The sequence below is a fragment of the Molothrus aeneus genome, chromosome 5, assembly GCF_037042795.1.
Source record: "Molothrus aeneus isolate 106 chromosome 5, BPBGC_Maene_1.0, whole genome shotgun sequence".
Classification (NCBI taxonomy): Eukaryota; Metazoa; Chordata; class Aves; order Passeriformes; family Icteridae; genus Molothrus; species Molothrus aeneus.
Window position 1 is genome coordinate 57230309 of NC_089650.1, and position 22402 is coordinate 57252710.

At 43.0% G+C, this 22402-nt stretch overlaps 1 protein-coding gene across 3 annotated transcripts in view; it reads right to left on the reverse strand.

Moving 5' to 3' along the window:
• The window catches only part of LHFPL3 (LHFPL tetraspan subfamily member 3), a 234611-nt gene extending 212732 nt beyond the window's left edge, over positions 1-21879 (reverse strand). For all 3 annotated transcript variants that reach the window (XM_066550853.1, XM_066550855.1, XM_066550854.1), the window contains exon 1: positions 21360-21879. In XM_066550853.1, the coding sequence (XP_066406950.1) occupies positions 21360-21828 (469 nt within the window). In that variant the 5' untranslated portion in view covers positions 21829-21879. The remainder of the gene's footprint in view (positions 1-21359) is intronic.
• Between the last annotated feature and the right edge of the window lie 523 nt (positions 21880-22402).

A 22402-nucleotide genomic window follows, 5' to 3' on the forward strand; every position in this document is an offset into this window, starting at 1 on the left:
CAGTACTACTTGTTCTTTGGTAAAACACTGCAGAGTGATTCTCTTGCAATCAGAAGAAGAAACCTCTGCTCTTGGCAATCTATTTTTGGAAACTGAAAATCTCATTCTGCTTTTCTTAATTCCTGCTTAGAGGAATTGTGTGATAAGGATGTAAGCCTTGTAGCTTATTAGAAATTATACAATTAACATTCAAAAAACCTGCAAGTATTGGTTTTTTGTATTAAACTTTGCTTTTATAGAAAATCACTTCATCACAGACAAATTTATCTCTCTCAGGTATTTTTCCAATTTCTAACACTTCTCTGCATGCTAGCACTTACTGTCATACATTTTCTTGTAGACTTATTTACCATTTCTGCTGTTTTTCTGTTCTCTACATAAACCTTTTTTAAAGATAGGATCATCATTCAGCCCTGTCATTTTTTTTTACTCCGATTTCTGTCTCACTAGCTGGTTTTCCTAGTAGGTTAAAGACTACTCTTCTATCTTAAAAAACATATATTTGGAATTTTTTACCACTGAATCTCAGGCTGCAGCTTCTGGGGTAATTGTATTTTGTCTGCATTTGTGCTCACCCTCATAATTTTACCAAGTATCTCAGAAATTTTGTGACTTTTTTAGAGAGATGGTTCTTGGAGATCTGTGTGAACACAAAAAACGTCACACTAACCTTCAGAGTTCTAGACCAAATGCTGGAGATGAGAATCTGAATCTTATATGACTCTAAATAGCAATTCCTTCCAAAATGTACTTGGGTTTTGTGATGCTGTATTTTCATGAAGACTTTTGATTCCAGAGGCTCTTGGCCCATGACTAGTTGTGGTTAGTTGACTCCTGGTTAGTTTACAATCAAATTTGAGAATTTCAAGTATCATCAACAGCTGCATCTGAATCCACATGGCTGCCAATTCTGATTCCCACTATGTAAAGTCTCTTCAGACCTCAGGACTCTCACCTCTGACCTCTCATCCTTACTACCTCATTCCCACCACCTGCTAGGACTGTGAGCACAGCAGCTGCATGTCACAAGTGCCATCTGCCACAGCACTGTGGTCCTTGTCCCTCCCCAGCTCAGCCACTTGCACAACCACCAGCCCTACAACAGGCTGTGCCTGAATGGTACCAGTCTGATCAGACCCAGACAGCAAGAGGGCAGAGGAACAGGCTGGGTTCTATTCTGTGCTACTGCTGTAACACAAAAACTGGCAGAGAGCAGAGCACTTTGCCTTGGGTCCTTACAAAATGGGAGAGTGGATATGTCAATCCTTAAGTAAAAAACATTTTGAACCAGTTGGCAGAAAGCCACTATGTAAGTGCTAACTGTGTATTAGGAGACACTGCTCCTACTTTGGGGCCCTTTCTCATTCACAGACGTTATGCACTTAGTCAGCCACAACAGTATTTTTTAAGTCATAGGATATCTGGAGAAAATAACCTCAGAAAATAACCCAGCCATCTCCTGGGAAGGGAAAGGAATGATCCTGGCTCTGGCAGCAAATAGTCCCTGCACCTCGTTAGAGTTTCTAGCAGAGGAAAGAAAGCAGTATTAGCATACTGCTCTGTGCAGTAACAGCTTGGTAAAACTCCATGGTGTGTGCTACCCACTAAAGCTGACTAATGGACCTGGCTAGCATTGAACTCCATAGATCCATGAATTCATTTTATGAAGAGAAAAGTCTCCCAAAGCATTTTCAAAATTCAAAACAGGATGCTGATGACCAGGCAATCCTCTGACTGGCACTTAGTGTTGGAATGTCATTGCCCACAGAAGGAACAAGTAATCTCTCTTAAACCTACCAGCAGAGGAGCAACTAATCCACAACAGTGGATATACTTGCTGGGAACAAAGGTTCATCTAGCCTGGAATGACATTGTCAACAGCAGACAACATCAGACATTTAGAAGTAAGATGAATTTGCTTTTCCCAATCACACCATCCTTACTCCCACCAGTCTGCTCCCCACAGGGTGAAGCTGTGACAAACATGCAGACCAGTGACTGCATCTCTTCTCTCTCAGTTGTCTAATACTTTTCTGAAGCAACCTGTGTTTCTGCTTTCCACATCCCTTGGCAACAAACTGGAGGAGCAAAAGGTGGTGCATCCCAGCACTGTGCTCTGCACCCTGCAGTGACAGGGAGGAGGACCAGCCTGGTTCCCTACAAGAAAAGCAGAAGGATGCTAGATGTGCTATGCAGCTGATCCAAAGCACAATTTAGGACAATTTTCTGCTGTTCTCCTCTTTGACCCAAACCACAAATATCCAAAAGAAATAGAATATTGCACTGAAGACCTGAGGCAGCACAAGAACATGCCCTGTTTCCATTTCTAATTAGTTGTCCTCCTTGTGGGACATCCACTTCCCCTTCATGGGAAAACTCGTGGAAGACAGGATCAAAATACCTGCAGGTGAAATGAAGGCTCCAACAGCCACAACAAGCTTCAGGGGATAGGTACAACCTGGGTTAATGTCCTGCCTTTCATCTGGAAGAGCCTCATGTACCTCTGTGGACACTACTGATGAGGTCCCTTCCCCCTGCCATTCGTCAGCAACCACATTTGCATAACCTGAGTCAGAAGCTACAGTCACTCTACTCAGTCCTTGCACAAGAGCCTGTGCAGCCACCACAGCTAAAAGATTTGGGGGAGCCCCTGTATCAACCCCTCATGAGCCCCTCTGGGCATGAAGACTTTATTCTCTTATATTTTAGGCCATAAATTGGAAATGACAGCAAAGTTATCAGGAGAGGATCATGCTGTGCCTCCTAACTCTCCTGAGCCTCCACTGATTATACAGGAGAAATCCAAGCAGACATGGAATTAAATCACTTTCCTTACGTTGGACTAGTTGAAGCTGCTCTGTAAATGACAGATTGCTAACAGCTCCCTTAATGACATCACCCAATATGTCATAAAATCTGCTGCCAACACTATGGATTTTTTCCCCCAGACAGAAGTGTTCTCTGGCTGTAGAGCAGAAGTTTCATTGGCAAAATGTGGCTCAAGAAATAACCCATAAAAGGCTCTCAGTGCATAAGGTAAGTACCACCCAAAAACTCACTGAAGAATAAAATTATCCTTGGCACTGCTTTCCTGGAACAGTGCCCCATGTCAGATTTTTCAAAGTGTTTGTGATTGAAATTATCCATCCACCATCTCTGCAGGTAACACTCACAGCTCAGGAACAGTATCCAGATCTTTGCCAGGTTACTAGCCTTGGGTGAAAACTGTTATCTTCTTATTGCTTTCAAGCTTTTTGGAAGGAAACTTTTCCCAGATGGGTATTTGCATTAGAGAAGAAACAGATATACTTGTAGTACAATAACAAGGATTATTTACCTGGAGTTTCACTATTATCCCTTTACTTCCAGGCTCACATCAGTTCTTTTGCCAGAGCTGCAAGTGACAACCAGAGCACACATAGCACGAGCAGCCTTTGAGAATTTCTCAGAGACAATTCACAGGTTCTCTATTTTTCAGACACCAGGAATCTAGCTTGCAGCAATGCACCACAAAACGACTTCCCATCTTTCAAAATTTTGCTGTAGAACTCACTTGGGCAGCCATCAAGCTGTCCACACAAAAAGTGCTTACTTAACCATTCCTGTAATTCTGTGCTACCTGTATTTTCTCACCAGCATGTCTTGTGTGAGAATTAGCACACCTTCATAGACTGTTTTCAAAAAAGGATAAATATACTTGTAAGGGAAATACCTCCCTAAATGGAGCCAATGGTGAAGAAGGTGAAAGTCCTCCTTCCCTATTGAGACAAACTAAATTCTGCTTCATAGTGCAGTGCACTGAAAGTCTCCAAGACTTGGTCCTTCTGATCAAGGTGAGGTTGCCTCTTTCCACTCAGTTGCAGAAAATCAGTGTTAGCTGCTGTTCCTCTGTCACTCCTTACTCAGATCCTTTTCCCTATGCATGCCATCTTTCCTGCATCCCATCACCTATGCACTCAAAACAGCCACAGCTGAACAACCAGAACATGAATAGCAAGAAGGAAAAAGTGCAATGCTAAATCTTGTGTGAATTTAAAGCTAGTGCACTCGTCGGCAAGGTCCCAGGATGTGGCTCGACTGTCTTTGGTAACTCCCCGTGTATCAAGCGTACATCTGTTCCCTGCAGCAATTCTTGCCAACAGAACACCCTGCAGAACACCAGTGTGCTGGGGATGCTGAGAACCAGTGGTCTGAACAATCTGTCACTCATGTACATTCAAAAGAGAATCACTGTAGAGACACTCGCTGGCACTGTGAGTAAATGAGCCATGAGCTATATATCTGGCTTTGCTGCAGTTGTTTTCTGAAGGAAAAAGCAAGTCAAAAAGGAAGTGCAACACTTGGCTGAATGCTGAAGTGACCAAATAAATGGGATTAGCTAAACCTTGCTTATCTGTCAGTCATTCCTCTCTGTATGGAAGCAGTCTCTGGAGCCTGCCCATGATGATGACAGCCTCAGTACCTGTTTGGGTTCCTGAGCTGATGCATTTCAGGCTATGTCATCTGGTTATGTTATGCACTCACCTTGGTCTTGTTGTCCAAGGGAAAAACATGGTTTGGCCAAATGTGCTGCAGCACAAGTTCTTCCAGTAAATGGAATAAAAGGCTAAAATAAGCCCCCATGAATTTTGTTCTCAAATTCAGATGTGCAGTGCCATGACTGCAAAGTGACAGATGTCAAAGCCAAGCCGAGTACCTCATTAATGCAGAGATAAACACACAGAATATGCTGTTTGGAATGACAACACAGTGTGTTTATGTATGTATGCCACTATTTATCATTCTGCAGATGGTTGCTCACAGTGATGTACATCCACAAATATGTTTAATTTTGCCTTTTCCTTTTTTAGGTAATTACCATTTTTCCTTGTTTACACTGACTACTTCTAAGATGGCCTAGAGATCTCTGAGTTTCTGTGAGGGCAAGGGGTCACGTAGCACAAAGCACACCAGGATCAGCATGCAATCAGTTCTTTGCAGTAATAACAGTCCATGCCTGTAGAGCATTTTTAAAGAAATTATCTTGCTCTCATTTCATAGCCAGGAAAGCCCAGAGAGGTGAAATGACTTCCCCAAGGTCGCACAGCAGGCTCTGCTCAGTACATAGTTACTATTGTTGCAAATTGGGTAGCTCATCAAGCTTATGCTACTCACACCACTCAGATACAATTCAAACAATAATTATTATTTCTACTGCAATTTGCACGGCAGTCAAAGCTGGAGGCCACAATCAGGATTCAGCTTATGCTGGGCTCTGTTCAAGCACCAAACCAAATCCAGTCCCTGCTCCAGGGGGGCTTCCCATCTCAGTAGAGACATTGTTCTGTGGGAACACAAGTGGCACTGGAAAGGGAGGGAAGGAGAGAGGGAGAGACAGAGGGCAGGAGGACCTCAGTGTAAGGTCTCTCTTTTTTTTTTTTTTTTTTTTTTGATAACTGTGAAGTTTGGAAATGTATTATTACTTTATTTAAGTTAGCAAGAAATATAAATGCATTATTGACAGTTGCCTGGCTAGTTACTTAGGTAGCAGTTTATCTTCATCATCTTAATTGCACAAGTACTTTACTTTCACTCCTGTGGTCTTTGATTACATTGAGAGACAGCAATTGGATCCTGCTCTTCAGGGGACTGACTCACACTGCGCTCACCCAATACTTGGAGTACACTCTACTTCTGAAGGAGTGATACTATACTTAATTTTACAACTCTCCAATCAACTGTTAGGGCAATTCTTGCTGTAGACCTTTTTATACAAGATGTGCTTATACATTTTACAGCACATGAAAATTTGGTACACTAGCCATGAGATAATGAATTAATTTCACTCATGCTAACTTAAGACTGCTACTAAGCTCTGCAGTAGTAAAACACATATTAATGCCCACCTTACTGTCTCTCACTGCACCCTAATGTGGCTCCATGCTAGCAGAATGTTATGTTCCAAATGACCATATAGCCATTCCTCTTTGGAAGCCTTAACTAAGTCTAATATGAGAATTAATATCTCCTCTAATACTGAATGACATAGACACAATGGGATTATTTTCAAGAGTAAGATTGCTCAGTACCAAGTCAGTACTGCTGAAAGGTCCTTGGAAGTCAACTCCTAAATTTTCTGGTATGGATCTGCTACTCTATTATTTATTGTAATGCATGTACTTGTATAAATATTGTAAAAGAGCATACAGGAAATATTTGATTGACATCCATAACCTCAGATGGGCGGGCATATTTTTCAGATTTCAACTAAGCCAAACATTCAAAACATCTTTCCAGTCCATCAAAGCATGTGTTTATAGATCCTTTGCTCAGCTGATGTATTCTGTTGAAACAACCAGATTTTCACTGACAGTAACAGATTCTAGACCAGCACAATAATACCATAATGTACTCTTGGAGAACTTGAGAATTCACAATTTAAATACATTATTTTACAGAGCAAAAGAATGAGCATTCATTTACAATGACTTTCCTTGCCCCTATTTTCAATTGGCTAAATCCACATATAAATTAATGACCTATCACAATGCCTGTTGAGGATACAGCATCAAAAACCAATGCACTGGAGAACTGACAAAAAATACCAACGTGATTTCATTTTAGACCATTCAAATTTTTTCAGAAATTGATGTTAGGTACACATTCACTTGTTCCTCTCTGCCAGGCATCACTGAAGCTCAGCAGAACTGAGGTATTTACTTAAATGATTAGAACTTGACTTTTAGTACAATGATAAATGGAAGCAATAAATAACAACAACTTTCTTTAGCAATTGCCAATACATATTTTGCAGCTCTTCCAACACCATCCACTAATCTCCTTTAGCATCAGGTAATTCAAATTCCTTTATCATTTTCTGATACCTGTATTCATGACACTGTGGCTTTATTTTAATCCCAGACAAAAGCACATTAAGAAGGAACTATGATTGACAGAATATTGCTAATCAGAAACAATCCTCCCTAAACTCAGCTTCATAAATTCAAGACACAAGCAAGCATAACCAGAGGGCAGGATTCAGCTCTACACTGTGAAACCCAAGTGGAAGTTAAACAGGCAAGTTGAGAGTAGAACCAGGGTCTGATTCACTTTGCCAGCATGCTGCTGCCTAATCACTCGAGCTGTTCTCCTGTTTGTGAGACATCTGTGTGTGGATGACAGAGAGCCTACAGAAGTCCTGTGTCCTACTGAAATAGAAGTCAGAGGTCAGACAGGATCCCCCCGGCGTTTTAATCCCAGAAAATTGGATCTAGGCAACTGCTTGATGGCATGGCTACCACAGACTGCCATCGTATCCTGAGGGCCTGACTGCTCCTGGCTGTCCTGCAGAAACACTGGACTGGCCCTGCCACGGCCAGGGTAGGTCTGGCAAGGTCCTTTCACCTTTCTGCAGTCTGACAGGCTAAGCCAGATGTGTGTAGCTGAGTGTTTCATTGCACATTTTCTGGCACATTCCTGCTCTTGAATCTGTGCTTACCCATCACCTGATGAGGTGCAAAGTAAAATGGAGCTCTCTGTACAAGTGTGATCTGCATTTGGGCCAGACTTGATTTGGGGAAAAGCAGCCCCAGGGAATAAAAGAAAATAAATCTCTTTTGAAGAAACAAAAATGCAGTAACAATTTCACAGACCACCTCACTTTTGCCTCGGCACAATTCCTCCAGTGTACCATACAGCTAAAATTAAATGAAATGCTGTCTTATATGTTTAACACTAAGTTTATATATACCATCTTGGTTCAAACATAAACTTGCTAAATTCAGTAAGATTAAATTAAACCCAGACCCTTGTATCTGCAGATCTGTCCCTCCAAGGGTGGAAAATCCTGAACAGCATTTGTGAGTATCCATACTGCATGCAAGAGCTTTCACAGACATGTACACCATCAACAGTGTTTCACTGGAAGCTCAGGGTCTGCCTGAAATACAGTTATTTGATGCACTGAACACTTGTTTGTCCTGTTGAAAAGCGCTGCCTCCTCTCTCTCCCTCCCTGAAACTGCTGCAGGAGGCAGGAAAAGAGGCAGCAGGGACAGAGCAGGGAACTCAGCATCGCCCTGCAAGGACCACTCAGAGTCCCTTCTTTCAACACCCAGCACACCTGACACCAACCTATTCACACAAAACACAACACGTGCAGTTGTGTATCAAAAAGATGAAGAGATTTTATGAGTTTCTTAAGTATTTAGAAAGATTGTTTATGTAACAACATGGCAACACAAACTAATGGTGCATGGGAAGCTAACAAGAGAAAACTTCTCGAGGAAACATCCTAGGCAAAATTACATCTCAGGTTAGTCACAGAACTGATGATTTGTAAAATTATTTTCCTGAAACCCTGATATTTTAGAATATTTTAAAGACTTCTTTTTTTGATTGCTTTCACTTTTAAACACCAGCACTTAGATAATATAAACAATATTTTTTAAGGGAATCTAATATCCAAGTTGCATGAAAATGCTGAAGGCAAAGAGAAAATATGAAGCACACCATTGCAACTGATGAAGTTGCCAAAGTTTTACAGTTTTGCTGGGAATTTAAGGAAAGCCCTTGCCTGTTTGATCAGAATGCCTGGTAGGAATAAATCTCACTTGAAAGATGTACAGATCTTGGTCCCTGTCTATTTTTAATCCTGGAAGTCACTGAGATAGAATTGACACTGCTTTAAAAAAAAACAACTAATGGGAGTAGCATAGAAAAGAGCATTCACCCAGATGAGTTTGTTTTCAGAAATGAGAGAGAGGAAGAAGACATGTTGTTACAAACACTGCATTTTGTAAAGCCTTTCAGATGTTTCTAGTACATAGCTCAGTATTTTACCAAATCTCTTTCCTTCAGAAAGTTGCTGTAGAACCTTTCTGCTCTAGTAGTTAGAAACCACCTTGTAATTTTCAGCCTGAAGTGATTTATTTCCAGATAATATCTATTTCTTCTTGTACCACAGTTAGCCATGAGTTTAGAACCATTAGTTTTCACTCTACAGTCCATGCATTCCAGAGGGCTCATAAACTACTTCTGAGATTTAAAAAAAAAAAGCCAAATAGCAAATAGCAATAGCAAAGTAGGCCAACAGGCTGTGATTTGTTCTAACAATGCTACATGACACGTAGTACCACCTTTGGGAAAAGTTTAGGAAACCAAATCAAGTCAAGGAAAAAATCAGTGGCTCAAACAGTTCTTTTATTTTCCTCATGTTCTTAGCTGTTGCAGGTGTTTTTAGTTTTTCAGGACAGACATCAACCTTCCTCTTTCCACATTGAAGTAACCAAGCTTTCCTAGTTTTCTTTTTCCAAGACATGTCACCACTCACTGGTTTTCCTTTTTGAAGCTACTCATTCAGAACTGCACATCAGTGTCCAGAATCCCACATGAAATATCACAATGCATCCTTAATTATGTCAGCATTGCCCTGAATCAGCTGGAAGTACTTCACAAAGTACATGCCAGGGCCATGGATGTCCTGTCCAGAGCAGCATCCCATTGCCATCCCACTGCCATCCCCCCTTCCCTCACAGAATCACAGACTGGGTGATGCTGGAAGGCACCACTGGACGTCCCTACTCCAGCAGGGTGCAGGTCACTCAGGACTGTGACCTGATGGCCTGTGAGTGTCTCCACTGCTCCCCAGCCCGAGCTGCACAGCCTTTCCCACACAAGAGACTGTGGTTGGTAAGACATCTGCATATTTGGAATGTTTGGGACTGTATTTTTCTAGCATAATGACCATGCATTGTAATTTCAACCTTTTTATTTTAATGATGGTCTAAAATAACTTCACCAGTAATAGGAAGGCTAAATACTAAGATACAGCAACCAAGTAATAATTAACTTTCTTTAGAGGAACATAAATCTGCAAGGATGAATAATTTTATTTTCATGGAAAGTCTAATACTTCCCTCATGAAATTAATCTTAAAACTTTGAATTAACTCTTTGTGAAATTGCACTGAATGTCCCTTTAGTGTATGCACTCAATGCAGAACAGCTTTATAGTGTTCAAAGATGTATTAGCCAAGCTGAAGATACCTGTGGGAAATCTGATTTTGAAACACTCAGTCTACATCAGAGAGAAATCTCATTTATAATTTTTAGGCTCATGGGTAACGTTCTTCAACTGTCTCTAAGTGAAAACCTTTTTTTATGGTTTGTTCTACATTGTTGATCACTTCTTCCTCTTGCCAAAGGTTACAAACATCTGTCTTTTTCAAGGTGATTACTAAGTCTTCTTTCAAAGATAACCACATTTCATGTAAATTTTAATCCAGAATTATTTGTTGAGTCGCAGTTACAAATTTGTTCAAATTAAAGGAAAAAAATTCCATGTTACCTTAGCTTTCCTGCACAGTTAATTCTTGAGCTTCTCATATTAAGACTTGGCTACACATTGGTTATGTCTACACAGATAAATGAAGCAGTACCAGGAAGCATTCCCAGGCATTGAAATTTGACTTGATGCTAATAAATTGTTAGAATTGTCCCTCAGCATGTGTCACAGGAGTGTTTTTAGTCTGTTTCATCTAACAATCTTCCAAAACATTGCCAGGGCACAGTTTGCAAGTTAGGACATGCCAGGAATGGTTCCCAACAGAATGAGTCTAGTGACCCAGTTTTAGAAGGTAAAAAATGTAATAGTGTGGGCACTGGCCAGTGTACCAGCTGACTCTGCAGCAGAGGGGGACTCTGTACCCCACTAATTTGTGGGTACAGGCACACTTTCAGAGCAACCACTTTTTACAGCAACCACTTTTCTCTGTTGGGCCCTGGCAAGCTGAGATGGGTCAGTACAGAAATGTCTCTCCAAGACACACAGGATCATTTATGTCAGGGTTTCAGGCTTACAGGCTGTTCTATCTGGATAAAACAAAGCTCTCCAAGGCTCTTGCCCCATCAAGAAACTCCATGGAGCTGAGGAGTATTCACCTTCCACAGCCACAGGAACAGGCAAAAGGTCAGACTGGAGGGAGAGACATTGCTAAAATCTTCCCTGATCTAAAGGGACCTGTCCTGTTGTATTCATGCTTCTGCTGCACACAAGGTTCACCGTGACCAAAAACCCATAGCAGGTTGCAGAGGTACAGTCTAGCACAGCAGGACAAGACTCATTCTGGCCATGGTAATTGCATGAGATCACTCACCTTATTCAGTCAACTTCTGCAAAGTAAGGCACTTGACTTTTGACTTCTAGAAGTAAACAAAAGAACCTCCCAAGGTTTCACAAATAGCATTTTCTGAACCTCTGAACTCAGAATATCTGTCTTTGACCTTGCAAGTACAGCATGTCTAGTTTTCTTCTCTATGAACTTTTGCTTTTGAAATATAACCAGAAAAATGAAGAAAGTGGAATGCATGACAACTCATCAACTGTTTGTAATAATTTATTTCAAACCGTTTATTCCGTAGCTTTCTCCTTCTGATGCACTCTCAATTACTTGATTGAATAATATTCTCTGAAATAGCACATGATGTGCTTGTGTCAAAGAGGCTCTCCACAGATGCCATCAGCTACCTTTTAAAATCAATGAAATTCATAAATTTGCATCTGGCTTCTCAAGGAGAAAATAAAAGAACCTTTTCCCCCAGTAAGTATGAACTTCTCATTCTAAGGCCAGCTTGTTTCAAGTCTTCTGCATCTCTGAATGCCAATGTGAAGATGGATAATATCTTTCTTAGAACAGACAGATCTTGGAGTCCATTATATTGCCTTTTTTAAGGATTCCAGCCATAATTCTTGCTTAGTAATTGGGAGCTGCACACTGTTCCACACAGTAATGCATAATCTAGCTATTCACTGTCATGTTGCTGCCACTGCAATTTTAACAATGCTGATAGCAACCAATGTTATCAAATTCTGCAGATTTTCCAGGCTATAGCCTTGTTCATGTCTTTTTTTCTTCTTTCACCATTTTTTGAGCAAAAATGTTTTTTATGTTTTCCTTTGTAATGCCTCGATATTGTGACCCTCCCATTCCTCACAGCTGGATCTTGTTAGTTTTCAAATATTGAGTCCACACCACCTGATCATACCACAGATTTTCTGTTCTGATATGTTTGCTGTCTTTATGTTTGCAAGATCAAAGCTAATGCTGTTTATACCACAGTGCTCTTTTCACGGAAGGTAAAATAACCTTCATGTTTGTAATCTAGCCTTCTTTTCTTCCATGCCTTTTTACTGCTGACAACATCCCTATGTTTCCCTCTTCCTGGCTTCATTTTGGCAGATAGCAATTTTCTTCATTAAACTTTTAGAAGGAATCCCTGAAAGAACTCGACAGCAGCTGTATCTTCTGCCAGTGATGTCCCTTCAGGTGCAAGAAAATAGAGCTGCTCTGACACCAGCCTCTTTTTTCCAAAACCCCACTCCCATTTCTCTTTCCTAACCATATCCAAGTTCTCAGCTCCCCACATTTCGATAGGTAATATTCTCCTCTTTTAAAATCTTTCCCAGTTTCTTTCTCCCCTTCTTTATTCCCTCACACATACACTTTTTCCCAGTGAAATGGCATTCATCCTCAAATAGCCTGGATAACTTTATGCATTTTCTATTGTATTATCTTACTGTTTTTCAAACAGTGGACCACAGCCCCCAGGATGTTCATAAAAGGCAATTGGGAAAGTTATAAGATGCTGAAATTTTTATTACACTCTAAACCAAAAGAAAATATCTCTTCTCCATTCCCTAAACACCTTTATCCTTCAAAAAACAAGTTTTGCTACCAGAATCTCAAATCACTCATACAAATAAAAGATATTCACTTCTTACATGATACATTTTAGACAAGTTTCCTCTGGGATCAAGACAGATGTGGCTGTTTGATTTCGAGCCTCATGACCAATTTAAACCAAATTTGACTGATGCTACAAGCCTTCAAAACACTAAATTCCTGCAAGTTTTGTGAAGAAGCTGAAAGCAGAAAAAAAATTCCAATTTCCCACCAGTGGAAAGACAGGGGTAGTTTTTCCTTTAACAAATCTAGATGACAACTTGAAGACATCAAACCAACAGAAAATAGCTTTCTGCCAGGTAGAGCACATGCTGTGCCTTTGTCAGGTACAGGGACAGGGAGCCTGTGAGGAGCTGGAGAGTTTAGCCACCAAAGGCATAACACCATGGGATGCATGAGAGAACTTTTGGTACTGTGGGCACAGGGTATTTGGGGCAAGAAATTGCTTAGAGACAAGACACTGGGCACAGCATTTCTCCCTCATTTCCACAGTTCACATGATACACCTTTTACTTTCATGTTTACAGCCAAACATGAAGCATATGAAAATGTTTACTTCAGTGTAAAGAAACCAAAAAAGCTGCTCAGCCCCATCACTCACTTCACCCAAAACTTCCCACTAAAACCTTCAGGTAATTTTCACAACCTCCCCAGCCAACCTTCTGACTCACACTCGGACAAGCAGCTCCCAAAGGCAGTACCCATCACAGCCAGTGTGACAGCAGCAGAGCACAGGCTACCATAGGGCATTCCTAGGCAAGGATGAAGGAGGTTCTAGGGATCTCTTTTAAACCCACTAGGAAACTCTCCTCTGGAGCAGAATGTACAGAAAATCAAACTGGCAGCATGATTTCTCCTCTGGGAAAAAGAAGCACATGCACCAGGCTCCCTTGCATGAGATGTCCTCGTAGGCTTGATGAGACAGTCCCTTTGTGGGCAAGGAGAGCACTTGGCTCTTTCCCTGCTCCCTGCCTGCCTGCACAGCTCCAGCAGCCCATTTCCCCAAAATGCAGAGGCAATACTCATCATACCATGATCAGAGCCTTCAAAAACTCTGATTTTTCATCATTTTCTCCTTGATGGTCCAACATCCACTACTGTTCAGAGACCAATAAATAACTTCAGTCACCTCACCCTGCAGATGCCGTGGGAGTGTTAACACTTAAATCAAAATCAGCATCAGTGATGAAACTCAAGCTCAAAAACCTGATCAATATTCCTGGACTTGTCTTCCTGTCCCTTTTGCCTCCCATGTGCCTCCCCAGTTTACATGTGGGGGGTACGTAGTGGCAACAAAAGCTGACTGCATTGTTGGTAAGGCCCTTTGCTGCTGGTGAGTTAGTAAAACAATTAACAAAGGAAAAATGCAACTAAAAGTTACAAATGTACATACCTCATGGCTAATGCAAATTTGTGTAACTTCAGCTTCCAAACACAACATTTGTCAAGCTAAGGAGCACTGCATGACTTGAAATCTTCCCCTGTAGGTCCTCATATGCCATCATCTGTCAATTTTTAATCTTCTTTTGAATAGCAAGAAAATTCATCCTTTTAGCTCTTCTTCTTTCACTTATTTAAATCAGTTCTGATATCCTTTCTACTTTATACTTGAAAGGGTGTCTTAAAAGATATTTGACCTAGACAGAACAGGCATGGGAACCACTGCAGGCAAAGGAGTCCATTTTTTGCATGCACATTTAGGGACATCACTGGACGTTTTCACTGCAGTGAGAGCTCACGTGCACGTGTCCATCTACACAATCTGCAATTTCTCTTCTGAATAACTGTTTTCTCTTCTAAATAATTATTTCTTCTAAATAACATACTTTCATAATTCTCCCATCAGTAGGATGCCTCCTACATTTTTTGAAGCAGGAACTGAACCTAGCAATGGATGCAGAGTAAGAAGGAGTGCTTGTACAAGTGTATTAACCAGAAAAGAAAGGTCAAAGAAGATGTACCCTCTGATAAGAAATTCTGGAAAACTGGTAACAATTGACAAGGAGAAGGCTGAGGTACTCAACAATTTTTTTTTGACTCTGCCTTCAATGCAACCTTTCCTCCCACACCTCTTGAGTACATGGACCACAGGATGGGGACTGGGGCTGCAAAATGCTTCTGACTGCAAGTACAGACCAGGTTCATGACCACTAGCCTGAACCTACATGATTCCATGGGAACTGATGAGATGCATGCCAGAGTCCTGAGGGAACTGGCTGGTGTAGTTGCCAAGCCACTCTCCCTGATACCTGGAAAGTCATAGGAGTCAGGTGAAGGCCCAGGTGACTGGAAAATGGGAAATATTGCACCCATCTTAAAAAGGGTAGAAAGGAGGACCCTGTCAACTACCAACCTGTCAGCCTCAGTGCCTGGGAAGATCATGGAACACATCCTCCTACAAATTGACCAAGGCACATGAAGGACAGGGAGGTGATTTGGAACAGCCATTACTGCTTCACCAAGTGCCAGTCCTGCCTGGGCAATCCAGTGGACTTCTATGAGGGGGTGACTACATCAGTGGACAAGGGAAGGGCTATGGGTGTCACTTATCTGGACTTCTGGAAAGCCTTTGACATGGTCCCCCACAACTCTTTCTCTCTAAATTGGATTCTGTTCCTCTTCTCTGCTCTGCTGAGACCCCACCTGTGGTGCTGCATCCAGCTCTGGGGTCCCCAGCACAGGAAGGACATGAATCTTTTGCAATGAGTCCAGAGAAGGGCCATGAAGGTGATTAGAGGGATGGAAAGGTGAAAGAAAAGTTCAGAGAACTGGGATTGTTCAGCCTGGAAGGCTTTGGGGTGACCTAATTGTGGACTTCCAGTGCTAAAGGGAGCCTACAAGAAAGATGGCAAGGAACTATTTACAGGGGAACACAGTGACAGAACAAAGGGAAATGGATTCAAGCTGAAACTAAGAAGTGGGTTTAGATTAGATATTGGGAAGAAATATTTTACTATGAGGGTGGTGAAACACTGGAACAGGCTGCCCAGGGAGGCTCTGGATGCCCCACCCCTTGGGAGTGTTCAAGGCCAGGCTGAATGGGGCTCTGAGCAAGCTGACCTAGTGGAAAGTGTCCCTGCTTATGGCAGGGGAGTTGGAACTGGATGATCTTTAAGGTCCCTTCCAGCCCACTCCATTCTGTGGTTCTGTGATTCCATGATTCTGATTCTTAGAAATCTTACACTGCATTTGGTGTATTAAAATACAGGTTGTAGAAATAAGCCCATGTTATTATGACATCCAAATCAGTCTGTGCAATTTGCTATCCTTACTGTAATTTATTAGACAAATAACTATCATTTATTAAATAAATAATTTTGATGCCACCTGCAAAGTTCAGGAGCCATAAATGTAAATTACTCTCTCAACAAATTCTTAAGGGTACTGAGGCCATGAATAAGATCTTTGTCTGACTCCGAGAGATACCCTGCTCAAACACTGGTGCAAGGCTGGGTTTTTTCCTAGCCCTCTGGAATTTACCCCTATACCAAGATCTGTCAAACAGCAGTAACAAAGGCTCCAAGAGCATCAAGGTCAAGCCTTTTAAGACTCTTACATAAAAGTCACCTGGTCCTGCAGACTGATTTCAAGCATAAAGGCAAACAGCACAGTTGCAATGAAGAATTTCTCCTTTTCTTTCTGAAACAATTCCGTGTTTTAAACAAACTTTTAACTGTGGCATGTAATAACCTCTTCATTATGGCTGTTTTGGCCTCAAAGATTTGGCAGTTGAGTGATAGGAAACCAGTTTTTAAAACCTGTTTAAAACAAGTCCAGGGAAAACCTGGGGAACAACAGAAAGACCAACACCTGTATAAATCAGTAGAATTCCAAAAAAAACCAAGAGTGTATGTCAGCATGTGTACAAACATGACATATTTGTGTGATGAAAGGAAGTAAGGTAGGACCAATACACCTATCCTAAGTAATTTTTCACAAAACTACTAAAGTTCTCCAAAGTAAAAGTAAAAATTAATGCATACCATGGTTTTAATTGAAAATGTTTACTTGGATTTCCAAAAGACAATTGATGAATCTATCATTCATAAGTCTTAAAAAACCTAGACTCCCAGAGGATAAAAATAAATGCCCTTGCAAGGATAAATAATTGGAAACAGATGGTAGGACACTACTGTCAATTTTTCAGGTGGAGAGAGGTCAATGGTGGAATCCTGCAGGGATCTGTGCTGGAACTTGGGAGCTACTCATTTATTTATAAATGAGCTGGAAAACAGGATAAATGGTGAGGTGACAAAGTTAGCTGCTGATACTCATTCAGGGTAGCTATGGTTAGGGCTGACTGTGAAGAAAGACTTCACAATACTGAGTGACTAGACAATAAAAGTCAAATTAAAGTCAGTGTAGATAAATATGAAGTAATTTCTTTAAGGGGGAAAAAAACTAACTACACAAAATTATGTGCCCCAAGGTGATTTTTACCACTTCAGGACTGAGATTTTGGGGTTATAATAGGCAGTTGTGTGAAAACATCAGCCCACTGTTCACTAACAGGGAAAAAAATGGGTATTACTAATTACTAGGAAAGGAACAAAGAACAAAAGAGAGAATATTATTTAGTCACTATATAAATGGCTGGTTTGTCTGTCTTGAATATTGTGTGTAGGTCTGGTCCCACAGACTCTGAAAAGAGAGAGTAGACTGGAAATATCTATAGCCAGGGCAGCTGGGATCATCACAAGTTCACTACAACCTAACAACTAAGGACTGACTAAGAAGCCAAAGGTCTCCAAACCAGGTAACTGAGGGGATACAGCAAAGGTGTAATCAGAGCCAGGACAGGGAATGTGCCTCCAAGTTCCCTGTTCACAGCCTCTTCCAATGCATGAGCTGAGAGGATCAAATGAAATGGGCAGGCACAAGATTTAAAACACAAAAATCATTGAATCTTCACACAATATGTATCAAGCTGTGGAACTCCTTCCTCTGTGGCACTGTAAACGCTAAAAGTTTACACAGGTCTCAAAAAACAAAATCCAGCAAGAGCTTTTAAATGCCAAGATCCATTTGAGGAAGTCCCTGAGTATGAATGATGGAGAACCAAAAATACAGAGGGCAAAATGAGCTTTAGCTGCTCTGATGCTTTCGTGGGCCATGTTACAGACCACTGTCAAAGATCACTGGACTGTGGTTTCCCAAAGTACAGAGCTTTGATCTTTTGTTCCATGTCCTCTTACTATGGGCATAAACTCAAGAATCTCTTCAAAAACCCATATATTGGTTTCATCCTTCTTGTCCATGGGACACTTCTATGCCTTTCTTCTGCTTTCCTTACTTTTTCTTTCTTATAACTTGAAACATCCTAGTAAATGAAAAAAAGTAATGACAAATATAGTGAAAAAAATCACAATCACAGAACGGAAGTGCTTGATTTACTTAACCTATAAAGGAATAAATCTCAAGAGTTATCTTTATTTCTGAGGTTTCCTGTGTACATTAGGTGTAGAATAACCAAGAACAGTATTACCTAATTCCTAATGATTTCAAGAGTTTGTGACCATGCAGCTGCTCAAACTAGGTGAGTGCATACTGCTTGTTCCTATGATTTTGCAATTGCAGAAGAGCAGGTTAGGGGATGGAGGACGAGGCTGCCAACACTGGCTCTCAAAGTATCAAGTGTACCCTGACAGCATCATGCATGTGCAACAAAAAAGGCAGCCTAAGCCCTGGCTAAATCATAGGACCATCTAATCTAGGCTGTGTGCACAGAAAGTACATTTTTTCTTAGGATTTTTCTTCTTTATCATGTCATAGACCTGGCTAGTCATAGACATGATTAGACAGCAACAAGGACTGAAAGTGTATGTGCCCAGGATACTGTTTATCTTTTTCTTACTTAATAAACACCTTTTCAAAACAAGAGCTATATCATGCTGACAATTTATAATGACTCATGCAGGACAGACTGTGATCCAAATCTTTCTTGTAAAGAAATCAGTTCCTAAGCTTTCATTTGAAATCCTAAACCAAGCATGATCCCACATCAGAAACCTGATCCTAACAAGATTTAAATTACATCAATTTTAAGTGTTATATTACTGAACAGAATGCTAACACTATAAAGTACATACTAGCAAGCAAAATCAAAGCTATATTCACATGCTCTTTTATTTCACTACTGTAGATTCAATTTTGTTCCTGTGCTACACAGAACCATATGCATATGTAGATGACATTACTATATTCTTTTCTGTGAGCTAAGCATTTTAGGATTACTATTATCTATTACTTATACTTTCCAAACAGTAAACTAATAACAGAAGTAGGTCATATAGCTCAGAAAAACATCATAACATTCCTGTCCTGCACATTTTACTCTAAGTTTTCCTTCTGTCCCACCACCTTTGTTTTCTTCAAAGGATGCAACCTAAAGCAATATGGACTTTCTGGTAGTTTTTGAGGAAACTTTTTAAAGTAATAGAGAAATGAACAGTGAGGTAAATATTGAATTAAGGTAAAGCATTCAGCAAAAAATAAAGTCAGGTTCTTTCAACACCCAGCATTGTTCTAGTTCTTCCAGGGCATTTGTGTACAAACTGGGAAAGACAGCAACCAACCACTTGGCTATGCATGTATTCCCTTTTAATTTTGGAGGGAAGCAGTCTGAGAAGTGATTCTTCTGCTGGCATAAAGCTCCTTTTGTTGACTTTTAATGCCAGCAGTGCATCTACCAGCTTTGGAGATGACAAAAATTCTGTGTTGCTTTGCCTGAAAACAAATCTCCAGTAACACCTGCACACATGCAGGAATCCAGTAGATCAGTCATATATGGTGGTTTCTTAACATTATTATTCACCTGTACAGAAACACAGTAAAGGAATCAGATTCATTTTATCTAGCTTTCACTAGCACCTCTGGGCATGAAGTAGTGCAAACATAGATGTTGATGTTGGAAAGTGCAAGGGATTTGGAAATTATGCTGTCCTACTGCATACTGGACATGAAAAAAACATGCTGAAATGCATCAAAACAGTGAATGTTCATGGCACCTTTTAGCAGCAGAGCCATAAGAAGAGGAGACAGCTGAAAGCAAAAGTCCTTAATGGAGCAGAGGAGACATCAGTTGCGCAAAGATGAAACAGTTTTCTCTGCCCAGAGCCAAGTGACATGACTGTGTACAATTAACCAGACCATGTCAGAATGCATGTCAGAATGCATGTCAGAATGGACAGAGGAGCATCAAAGGGGGTTCCCAGTACAGAGATAATGAACCCAAAACTAAACTCACTGGAATTGGGAAAAAACCTACCAGCTTCAAGTGACTGCAGATCACTCCCCAAGTGATACAGAAAGAAATTACAAGGAAACTTCAGTGAAGGAAACAGCATAAAAATGTATAATAGCACACAGAAAAAATCATCGGAGAGAGAAATGGTTAAAGATGTTTCATATAAATTCCAGAGAATTCCACCAAGCCTCATGGACAAGAGGGCAAACTGAAAAATGCTGAAGATGTTCAGTAGAAAACGCAAAAGAATTTTTGCTCAGAAACTGAAATGAATGTAGGTCAATTAAGGGACTGAAAAAGTGATTGTGAGCCCATTTTGGTGACATTTTGCTCTGTTTCCCTAACAGCTTATTCCTGACCTTATTCCAAAACTTCTCAATTTCAAGTTTTACCAGGAGGACATGTAACAGGTATGCTTTGATTTTAGCCCCCTTTTTCCCCAAATGATTGATGATTTAATATTTTCTGTCTTGCTAAAACTGCTTGTATTACTATCTTAATTCTACAGTCCCTCCCAGCTGCACAGAAATAACCAGTTCTCCACTAACTCAGAGGGAAAGCTGTGCTGGAAATGCAGAAAGGGATGTCCTGGTGTTTTCCCTCTTTCCTACCATATACTTTCCCCCAGGGAGACCCTGGATGTGATGGGGAAAGTCAAATGAAGTCAGGAGATTTTCTGAAACAAAATCAGCAACTGAAATTAATTATTTTTCTCTACACTCCTAACATATAGTGGAAAATAAACCTTGTGGGCAAGTGAAACAGACCCCAACCAAAACTCATGCATGCCACATCCAACGACCTCAGCTGCCCTTCCAGTTCACCAGCAGAAGACCTCGCCAAGCCCTCCCACGGAGCCGGAGTGGGCTCTGCCTTGGCCAGGTGCAACTGTGGGGCCGGGACTCAGCTTCAACAGGCGGGCAGCTGCCTTCCCCCCCCGCCGCCAGCCCGAATTGTCCCCACTGCCATTTTCTCCTGACCTTTACAGCAGACCCGCTCTGGAGGACACCCACCCGCTCCGCCCGCGGTCCCTGGAGCTGCCGGAGTTGCCCACGGGTCGGTCCCACGCCGAGCCCGGGCAGCATCCCCGGGCAGCCCTCGGAGCGCTGCGAGGAGCTGCGGGCTCAGCCCGGCTCGGCCCACGCCCAGTCGGGCGGCCCGGGGCAGGCACGGGCACCGCTCTGCGACGCTGCCGATGTGTCGCGGCACCCTGAGCATCCTCTCCCGGCCTGCCCCGCCGGGGCACCCCCGGCCCCCGACACCCGCCCCCGCCGCTCCCCGCCCCGGCGCCGCAAGTTTGTGCAGAGCCGCCCGTGCCCCCCGGGCCGGGCCGGGCCGTGCTGGACAGGGCGGCGCAGAGCCCCCCAGCAGCGGGGCCGCTGCCTCCACTCACCCGAGGTCAGCTGCATCCAGGCACAGATCTTGTAGACGGTGGCTGTGTTGCAGAAGAAGAAGAGGATGAAGCAGACGATGCAGGCGATGATGAGCATCATCGAGAGCCCGATGAAGAAGGACGCAGCTTTGAAGGCTCCCGAGGGCAGGCTGGAGAAGTCCGTGAAGCTGCCCCGGCAGGTGAGTTCCCGGCTGAAGCCGTTGCCGATGCAGTAGTGGAAGAGCCCGAAGTAGCCCGCCTGCGGGGTATCCACGCCGTCCCCGATCCAGTACGGCTGGATGAAGCACACCACGTTGACGATGGCAAAGCAGATGGTGAAGATGGCCCAGAGCACACCGATGGCCCGCGAGTTCCGCACGTAGTTGGTGTGGTAGATCTTGGCTGCCTCCTGAGCTGGGAGCATCCCCGCTGCTACCGCTCCTGACGAGCCTGCTCCAGTAGCCGCCGACGCTGCAGCCGCTCCGGGCATCCTCTCCGAGAAGGTGCCCCCCTCCCCTTCCTCCTCCTCCTCCTCCGCCTTCTCCTCCTCCTCCTCCCCGCTCGCTCCTCTCGACGCGACGCGCTCCGCCGCCGCCGCTGCGTGCGAGAGCCGGCGAGCCCCTGTGCCGGGCTTCAGCGGCTCCGCGCCAGCACAGCAGCCGCGGCAGCGGCGGCAGCACCGACACCGCCCGCCGCCGCCTATCGGGGCGCAGCGCAGCGCCGCCGGCCCCGCGCACCGCCCGCCCCGCTGCCCGCCCTCCGCCGCCGCCGGGCGCCTCCCGCGCACCGCCCGCCGCGGGCTCCCGCGCCCCGCGCAGCCACCGCGGGCACGGGCAGCGCCGGCCCCGAGGGGAGGCGGCGGCAGCAGGCGGGGGAGAGGTGCCCGCACCCCTTCCCCGGGCCAGCCCCGTGTGCGGCTCCCCTCGGCCCGCGGGCACCTCTCCCGGCCGGGGCAGAGGCTGCCGAGGGGACCCGCTCCCCTCTCCTGGGAGACACGTTCAGGCGGCGGGTTTTAAAGTTTAGAATGTGTGTGTGGTGTTCCCGTCCCCGCACAGAAGATCACC